Source organism: Sapajus apella, unplaced genomic scaffold (assembly GCF_009761245.1).
Source record: "Sapajus apella isolate SASKATOON/1434 unplaced genomic scaffold, GSC_monkey_1.0 scaffold160, whole genome shotgun sequence".
In the NCBI taxonomy this organism is placed as follows: domain Eukaryota; kingdom Metazoa; phylum Chordata; class Mammalia; order Primates; family Cebidae; genus Sapajus; species Sapajus apella.
In genome coordinates, this window is record NW_022437100.1 from 1386722 (window position 1) to 1396708 (window position 9987).

Sequence of the window (9987 nt, forward strand, 5' to 3'; positions counted from 1 at the left end):
AGAGCCACCCAACGGGACAACCCCAGAGCATCCTGTGCCCAGCGGGACGATCCCAGAGCCTCCTCTCCCATCAGAGCCACCCAACGGGACAATCTCAGAGCCTCCTCTCCCAACAGGACCACCCAACGGGACAATCCCAGAACACCCTGTGCCCAGCGGGACAATCCCAGAGCCTCCTCTCCCATCAGAGCCACCCAAAGGGACAACCCCAGAACTTGTATTCAACAGAACACCCCCAGATCATCTTCTACCCAACAAGACAAGCCTAAAACTTCTTGTACCAAATGGGATAACCTCAGACCCACTTGTACACGACGGGACCACACACACGCCCTTTCCTTTCAGCGAGACAACCCCGGAACCTCCTCTCAGTACGGCACCCAGAAGGAGAATCTGAGACCATCATCTCCTCACCGCTCCACTCAGCGGAACACTCCCAGGAATTCATCTCCCCATCGGACTAACAAAGACATCCCCTGGGCCTCCTTTCCCCTCCGGCCAACTCAGAGTGATGGTTCGCGAACCTCTTCCCCATCTCGCTCCAAGCAAAGTGAGGTTCCCTGGGCGTCCATTGCCCTCCGGCCAACCCAAGGTGACAGGCCTCAGACGTCATCTCCCAGTCGGCCAGCCCAGCATGACCCACCCCAGTCCTTCTCTGGCCTCACCCAGTACAACTTGCCCTCATGGGCCACCTCTTCCTCCCATAACCCAGGCCACCAGAGCACCTCCCGGACTTCCTCGCCTCTGTACCCCGCTACCTGTGGGGCTCCCCTGACCTATTCTGAGCCCTCCCAGCCTCCATGTGCTGTGTGCATTGGGCACCGGGATGCCCCCCGAGCCTCTTCACCCCCTCGCTATCTGCAGCATGACCCCTTCCCCTTCTTCCCAGAGCCCAGCGTCCCTGAGAGTGAATCGCCCCACCATGAGCCTCCCTATATACCACCTGCCGTGTGCATTGGACACCGAGATGCACCCCGAGCATCCTCACCCCCTCGCCACACCCAATTTGACCCCTTCCCCTTCCTCCCAGACATGTCAGATGCTGAGCATCAGTGTCAGTCCCCCCAGCACGAGCCCCTTCAGCTTCCCCAACCTGTGTGTATTGGGCACCGAGACGCACCCCGGGCCTCCTCCCCACCACGCCAGGCCCCAGAGCCTTCCCTCTTATTCCAGGACCTCCCCAGGGCCAGCACCGAGAGCCTTGTCCCCTCCATGGACTCTCTGCACGAGCCCCCCCACATCCCCACCCCTGTGTGCATCGGGCACCGGGATGCACCGTCCTTCTCGTCGCCCCCACGCCAGGCTCCTGAGCCATCCCTCTTCTTCCAGGACCCCCCTGGAACTAGCATGGAGAGCCTGGCCCCCTCCACTGACTCTCTGCATGGCTCCCCAGTGCTGATCCCCCAAGTGTGCATCGGGCACCGAGATGCACCCCGAGCCTCCTCCCCACCCCGCCACCCGCCTGGTGATCTAGCGTTCCTGGCACCCTCACCTTCCCCAGGCAGCTCTGGGGGCTCCCGGGGCTCAGCACCTCCTGGGGAGACCAGGCACAACCTGGAGCGGGAGGAGTACACCGTGCTGGCCGACTTGCCCCCACCCAGGAGGCTGGTGCAGAGACAGCCAGGGCCCCAAGCGCAGAGCAGCATCGGATCCCGTACCCGCAGCCCCGGCCGCGTGGAGGTGGAGCGCCTCTTCGGGCAGGAGCGCAGGTGAGCCCAGGGTGGGGACAGCCAGGTGGGCTGGGGAGGAGGCTCTGCGGCGGGACGGGTGGAAGGTTCTCAGGGTTACAGTGCCAGAAGAAAGGGTTCAAATCCCCCTAGACTGCCATTTACTGGCTGTGTGACCTTGGGCAAATCACCCCATCTCTCTGTTTCTGCATATTAGGAGTTTTGTGGGGTTTTGTTTGTTTGTTTTGAGACAGTCTTGCTCTGTCGCCAGGCGTCAGGCTGGAGTGCAGTGGCACAATCTCAGCTCACTGCAACCTCCGCCTCCTGGGTTCAAGCAATTCTCCTGCCTCAGCCTCCCGAGTAGCTGGGACTACAGGCACGTGCCACCACACCCAGCTAATTTTTGTATTTTTAGTAGAGACGGGGTTTCACCATGTTGGCCAGGATGGTCTCGATCTCTTGACCTCGTGATCTGCCCACCTCAGTCTCCCAAAGTGCTGGGATTATAGGCATGAGCCACCGCACCTGGGCTGTTTGTTTTTTTGCCCAGGCTGGAGTGCAATGGTGCGATCTCGGCTCGCTGCAACCTCTGCCCCCCAGGTTCAAGCGATTCTCCCACCTCAGCCTCGAGAGTAGCTACCACCATGCCTGGCTAATTTTTTGTATTTTTAGTAGAGACAGAGTTTCACTATGTTGCCCAGGCTGGTTTCAAACTTCTGACCTCATGATCTGCCTGCCTTGGCCTCCTGAAGTGCTGGGATTCCAGGTGTGAACCACCACGCCTGCCCTGTTTTTGGTTTTTTTGTGTGTGTGTGGTTAAGTGATGTCATGCACAGCCCAGTGGTCAACAGCAAAGACTGCAGTCAGGAAGGCTGAGTCCAAATCCTGGGTCAAAGCCCGCTCCACCTGTGTGACCGGACATATGAGTTAACCTACCTGAGCCTCAGTTTCCTCATCTGTAATGGAGGGGAGCATAAGCACATTGATTCAAATAAGGGTGAAATCTCAAACCCTTTGATCCAGACTCACGGGTTTGTTTTTTATTCCGTGCAAGAAGAAAGTGCCCATGATTTTTTCCTGCCTTAGCAAAGAAAACTCATGGGTCTCTGTGCGTTTCAGAAAATAGAGATGTCAATTTAAAATGTATGGCCAGAGCCACCTATTTTAAGAAAGAGAAGGCCGGAGGCTGTGGCTCATGCCTATAATCCCAGCACTTTGGGAGGCCAAGGTGGGTGGATCATGAGGTCGGGAGTTCGAGACCAGCCTGCCCAGTATGGTGAAACTCCTTCTCCACTAAATATAGAAAAAGTAGCTGGGCGTGGTGGCATGTGCCTGTAATCCCAGCTACTCAGGAGGCTGAGGGTGAGGCAGGAGAATCGCTTGAGCCAGAGTTGGAGGTTGCAGTGAGCCGAGATTGTGCCATTGTACTCCAGCCTGGCAACAGAGTGGGACTCCATTCCAAAAAAAAAATTTCCTTTTCCAGTAAGCTTGATCATTTAATATCCAGGTGACAACTATGTGGTCTCCAGCATTAGTATAATTCTTTCTTAGGCCTTAAAAACAAAAACCTAGGCTAGGCATGGTAGCTCATGCCTGTAATCCCAGCACTTTGGGAGCCCGAGGTGGGTGAATCACCTGAGGTCAGGAGTTCGAGACCAACCTGACCAACATAGTGAAACCCCAAACCCCATCTCTACTAAAAATATAAAATTAGCAGGGTGTGGTGGCACGCAGCTGTCATCCCAGCTACTTGGGAGGCTGAGGCAGGAGAATCGCTTGAACCTGGGAGGCAGAGGTTGCAGTGAGCAAAATCACACCATTGCACTCTAGCCTGGGCAACAAGAGCAAAACTTCATCTCAAAAAAAAAAAACGTAGAGTAGTTTTAGGTTCACAGCAAAGCTGAGCAGAAAGTGCAGAGTTCCATGCACAGCCTCTCCCACCACCGATATCCTGTACTAGAGAGGTGTGTTTGCTTTTAGCCCCTGGCCTCAAGGGATCCTCCTTTCTTGGCCTCTCAAAGTGCTGGTGAGCCACTGTACTGGGCTGTGGGGTGATACATTTGTTACAAGCCATGAACCTACACTGACAAATCACTGAAGTTCAGGGTTCACTCTTGGTGGTGTACAGCCTGCGGGCTTGAATGAATGTATAATGACAAGTATTCACCATGGTATTATTTCACCATTTTAGGGTTTCACTACCTTAAACATTTTCAGTGTCACTGACCTTTTTTTTTTTTTTTTTGAGACGGAGTCTCGCTGTGTCACCCAGGCTGGAGTGCAGTGGCGCAATCTTGGCTCACTGCAACCTCCGCCTCCCAGGTTCAAGCAATTCTGCTGCCTCAGCCTCCCAAGTAGCTGGGATTACAGGCACCTGTCACCACACCCGGCTAATTTTTATATTTTTAGTAGAGGCGGGGTTTCACCATATTAGGATGCTCTTGAATTCCTGAACCCATGATCTGCCTGCCTCAGCCTCCCAAAGTGCTGGGATTATAGGTGTGAGCCACTGTGACCAGCTGACCTTTTTTTTTTTTTTGAGACCGGGTCTCGCTCTGTCACCCAGCAGGAGTGCAGTGATGTGATCATGGCTCACTGTGGCCTCCAACTCCCAGGCTCAAGCAATCCTCTCACCTCAGCCTCCAAGTAGCTGGGACTACAGGTGTGCACCACTGTGCCCAGCTAATTTTTCTATTTTTTGTAGAGATGGAGTCTCACTTTCTTGCCCAGATTGGTCTCAAACTCCTGGCATCAAGCAGTGCTCCCACCTTGGCGTCCCAAAGTGTCTTTGACGTTTTTATGATGGCTATTTCTGGTCTGATGTCAATTTTCCTAATTTTGTCTTAACTAATAACTCAGTGGGGATTTAAGATCTTTAAGCCAAAGTTGATTTTCTTTCTTTTTTTTCAAGTTAATTTTAGAGAGAGAAACTGTTTATATTAATAACAGAAATGAGGAATAGGTTTACACTTTCATTAACCATTTGTTTTTACACAATCACTCCTATACATTTAATTCTACTCTCTTTGAAATAGATTATTTACCATTTAGTCAAGGTTTTATAATTGTACTGAGTAATGAATTTTTTTCCTCTTATCTGGGACCTTTTCCAAATAGAAAAGCATTCATCCTCTGAAGATGAAAATTTTCTAACAATGTAGTGTGTAAGGGACAGACTAGAGCTTGTGAGCGGGTGGCTGTAGGATTGTGCTTTTATTTTCTCCCGTTTCCTCATCAATATGTATTTATTGAGCATCTACTCTGTCCCAGCATTGTCCCAAGTCTGGAAAACTTTTCTTAAAGGCTTATCACATCAAAGTGTTGCAAGTTTTGGCTTGATCTTAATTTTTTTTTCCTTAGATGCCTTTGGAATCTCTTAGAATCATATAAGCATTTGTGGTCATTTGAATTCAAAACACAGCCTTCATTGGATTTGCTAGACATGATGGCTTTGGTCCTTTAATTCTCTCTGGAGGTCAAAGAGCCCATCTAAGCTTCCCAAGGAGACACGTTTCCTTTGTCATGCTTGGTGCGGCCACACCAACCCTCCAGAACAGGTGACCCCGCGGAGATGCTGTTGCTTCAGCATCAGACAAGCCGGGTCTCCGTTGGGGTCTCAGAATCTTCTTGAGTCCCTCCCTCCTTTCTCTCCATTCCACATGGGGAGAAAAAGGAAGGCGAGTTCTCAGAAGGAATGCTCATCACGCAAGCTGGAGTTCGTGTGGAAAACGCATCCATTCGAAAGACAGCACACAAGTGCCTTGCTTCCCTGCACCGGATATTTCCACCATTGTCCTCCTCATCCTCCCCATTAGGGAGGAACAGCCCCCTGGGTCATGTGTGGGCTGTGGCTTCACTGAGGCTCCTACACCCCAGTTCCGGGGAAATTCACTCTAAGGCCTTCAGCTCTCACAGAGTAGGGAAATGCACTCACCTCAAATTAGATCACAAATTGGCTGGGTGCAGTGGCTCACACCTGTAATCCCAGCACTTTGGGAGGTTGAGGCGGGTGGATCACCTGAGGTCAGGAATTCTAGACCAGCCTGGCCGACATGGAGAAACTCTATCTCTACCAAAAATACAAAAATTAGCCGGGTGTGGTGGTGGGCACCTGTAATTCCAGCTACTTGGGAGGCTGAGGCAGGAGAATCACTTGAACCCAGGAGGCAGAGATTGCAGTGAGCTGAGATTGCGCCATTGTGCTCCAGCCTGGGCGACAGAGCGAGACTCCGTCTCAAAAAAATAAAAAAGTACAAACAGCCTGCTCAGGGAGCCCCTCACACTCAGAAACACTTCTTCCAGGGAACTTTCCTTCCTCTCTGAACCAGCTGCCAATAACTGCTAACAACTCATAGTGCTGTGCTTTATGGCTCTGATTCCAAAGACATCGGCAAGAGCCACGGAGCAACGAAAGGCTCCAACCTCATACTTCTTTCTGAGACAGGATCTTGCTTTTTCGCTCAAGCTGGAATGCAGTAGCACGATCACGGCTCACTGCCTCAGCCTCCCAAGTGGCTGGGACTACAGCCACGTACCACCATGCCAGTCTCATTAAAAAAATTTTTTTTCATAGAACAAGGTCTCATTCTGTTGCCAGGGCTGGTCTTAAACTCCTTGGTTCAAATGGTCCTCTGACCTCAGCCTCCCCACGCGCTGAAATTACAGGTGTAAGACACTGTACCTGGCCTCCCAACCCCATACTTTTTTTTTGTTTTTTTGAGACAAGGCCTCACTATGTTACCCAGGATGGAGTGCAGTGGCACGATCTTGGCTCACTGCAACCTCTGCCTCCCGGGTTCAAGTCATTCTCTTGCCTCAGCCTCCCGAGTAGCTGAGATTACAGATACCACAACCAGCTAATTTTTGTATTTTTAGTAGAGACACAGTTTCACTATGTTGACCAGGCTGGTCTTGAACTCCTGACCTCAAGTGATACACCCACCTCAGCCTCCCAAAGTGCTGGGATTAGAGGCATGAGCCACTGTGCCCGGCCTAATTTTTGTATTTTTACTTTTTCTCCAAATGGTCAGGCAACTGGATAATTTTTGTATTTTTAAAGACCAAGTTTCACCCTGTTGCCCAGGCTGGTCTTGAACTCCTGAGCTGAAGCTATCCGCCCACCTCAGTCTCCCAAAGTTCTGGGATTACAGGTATGAGCCACTGTGCCCCGCCCAATCTCACACTTTTAAAGCTGTTGTTCCAGCATGATTCCTTAAGCACAGGCAGACCACAGCAGGCAGGACCTACGGAGGCCTGAGCAGAATTTACTGTTCCCTTTTTGCCGCCTCACTCTGGACCCACCTTAGGGTGGCCTTTTTCAGACTTCTCTTCCTGGTTCAGTTCATCCACCAGAGACATGGCTCCATTTGCTGAGACCCCACCAAAATAAACATTCACGGAGTGGCTGGGTCTTTTGTTGTAACCTCCTTAGGTGGAGGAAGGGAGAGATGTGCCGAGGTTCTGTTTGGTGTTTCTACCTGTCAACAGAGATATCACGTTAAACATTAACAACCATGCCTCCCCGTTAGTAAGCAAGACAACTAACTGGAACTAGACTTCTTACACAAGTGAGAGATGATCTCAGCAGATGCGGCAACAATGCCTAAGTCCAGTGTCTTAGAAATAACATTTGCCCAGGGCCAGGCATGGTGACTCATGCCTGTAATCCCAACTATTTGGGAGGTTAAGGCAGAGAATCACTTGAACCCAGGAGATGGAAGTTGCAGTGAGCTGAGATTGCACCACTGCAGAGTGAGACTCTATCTCAACAAAAAGAAAGGAATGACATTTGCTCAAACAGTTCATCTTGGCCTTTTTGGAGTTGTCCGGGAGAATGTTTTGTTCTTCTGATCTTGCTCAGAAGTCTTTTGCCAACAGCTAGGATGGCCTGGAGGTTTTTTTTTTTTTTTTTTGAGGCAGAGTTTTGCTCTTGTCACCTAGGCTGGAGTACAATGGCGCTATCTCGGCTCACCGCAACCTCCGTCTCCCAGGTTCAAGTGATCCTCCTGACTCAGCCTCCCAAGTGGCTGGGATTACAGGCGTGAGCCAGCACACCCGGGTAATTTTTGTATTTTTAGTAGAGATGGGGTTTCTCCATGCTGGTCAGGCTGGTCTCGAACTCCTGACCTCAGGTGATCCGCCCGCCTTGGCCTCCCAAACTGCTGGGATTACAGGGATGAGCCTGTAATCCGCTCCCGGCCAGCCTGGAGTTTTTAAGGCTAGGTGCTGGGATTCTGTTGGTTAACAGTAATGGGAGGGAAAAAGGAAAAGAAATCCAAAATTTACTATATGGACAGGAAAAGGGTAGAAAGAATAGAAGACAGGGGCACACAGCAGTCTGCCTCTGTCACCCCCCCACGTGGGCTGTGTGAGATGAAATGAGATCATGATACAAGCTCTTGGCCCCTGGAATGTAAGAAGTACTCAGTAAATGCTTAGCCATTACAATTATGTGTGCTTGGTACCTGGTACACAATAGGTGCTCAATAAATCTTAATTCCCACTAAGACCAGTCTAACCTTTGTCTGGGGGTGGCTGGTGGCTGCTGGTGGGTGGTGGTTAGTCACAGGAAGTACTGAATGAGACAGCAGTCAAAGCCAGATCCCTCTCCCCACCCGACCGCAAGATCCTCATGAGGCAGAATAGAGCAGTGTTAAATCATCCCCATTTCTCAGAAGGGGACACTGAGGCCCTGAGAGTCACTTAGGGCCCTTCAGCCAGCTTGCAGTGGGGCCCCTGGCTCTCCCACATCTCCACCTGTTGGAGGTGGGAGAGAGGGGTGGGGTGCTGGCAGTGGGACAGTCCCTCAGAGGAGTGGCTGCATTTGCTCATAGGAAGTCCGAGGCAACGGGGGCCTTCCAGACCCAGGACGAGGGACGGTCACAGCAGCCCAGCCAAGGCCAGAGCCAACTTCTCCGAAGACAGTCCAGCCCTGCCCCCAGCAGGCAGGTGAGCACTGCCAGCTGTACGGGGCCCCGTACCCCAAGGGGCAGCCACTGTCTCTTCCTGCCCCGTGGGAGCCAGGCAGGGGTCCTGGACAGGAAGATCTCTATGAAAGGGTCGGAGTCCAATCATGAGTATCTGGCTCTCCCCTCTTCCCAAGGGCCAGCAGTTCTTGGCAAATGCACAAGATTCCAGACCCCACATTAGTCCTTTGAAGACAGCCCCCTTCCTTCACTGCATGCTGCTGTCTGTTTTTTGAGGTGGAGTCTTGCTCTGTCTCCCAGGCTGGAGTACAGTGGCGAGATCTCAGCTCACTGCAACCTTCGCTTCCCAGGTTCAAGAGATTCTCCTCCCTCAGCCTCCCAAGTAGCTCGGAGATTACAAGCACATGCCACCAAACTCAGCTAATTTTCGTACTTTTAATAGAGACGGTTTCACCATATTGGCCAGGCTGGTCACTCCTGACCTCAGGTGATCCACCCACCTCGGCTTCCCAAAGTGCTGGGATTACAGGGGTGAGCCACCATGCCCGGCCAATACTGTTCTCTTCAGCAGCTTTCAGGGAAAGCCTGATGCATCAATCTGGCTCTAAGTGCCCTCTCTTTCAGGGTGATTTGTATCTTTCACAAAACTCAGAGGGCCAGGCTCACCCCAGGGGAATGGGGTGTTGGTGGAAGTTCTGGCACCTGATAGCCCCAGCTGGAATCGGTATCTTCAAGAGAGAAGCCAAGAACAAAACAGATCTTTGCAGATCTTTTTCTGGAACTGAGGAAAACGGGTGAAAGGGATGAGCTGACCCCCCAGAGGGGGGCCCAGGGACCCTGTGTGCTTTTGATGCAGCTCTGATTCAGGCTGCTGTGCGGACACAGCCTTGCCTCCCTGGGGGCCTGGCTAAGAAAGGCAGAGCTGGCAGCCAGGTCCTCAGAGAGAGAGCCTCACCCACTCCCTCACCTCGTCCCCAGGTGACCAAGCCCCCTGCCAAACAAGCAGAACTGGCCCAGCGGAGCCAAGCAGAGCCCCCTCATCCTCGGAGTCCTGAGAAGAGACCGGAGGGAGATCGGCGGTTCCAGGGGTCCCCGCTGCCTCCCAGGACATCAGCCAGGACCCCTGAGAGGGAGCTGCAGACACAGAGACCTCTGGAGAGTGGCCAAGCAGACCCAAGACAGCCTCTGGGGGCATGGCAGAGTCAGGAGGAGCTTCCAGGGTCCCAGGGCCCTCACAGACACCTGGAGAGGAGCTGGAGTGGCCAGGAGGGAGGCCTGGGCCCTGGGGGCTGGCGGGGATGTGGGGAGCCCAGCGTGGGGGCGGCCAGAGCCTCAGAGGGAACATGGGGGGGGCCCTCCCAGAGAGTACCAGGAGAGCTGGGGGCAGCCAGGGA

General features: G+C 52.5%; 1 protein-coding gene across 1 annotated transcript in view; it reads left to right on the forward strand.

The window, feature by feature from the left end:
- Positions 1 to 1713, forward strand: part of LOC116542044 (TRIO and F-actin-binding protein-like) — a 28333-nt gene extending 26620 nt beyond the window's left edge. The window contains 1 exon segment of the mRNA XM_032266694.1: positions 1 to 1713. This exon segment is cut by the window's left edge and continues 11 nt beyond it. Within this exon segment, the coding sequence (XP_032122585.1) occupies positions 1 to 1713 (1713 nt within the window).
- Positions 1714 to 9987: the final 8274 nt, after the last annotated feature.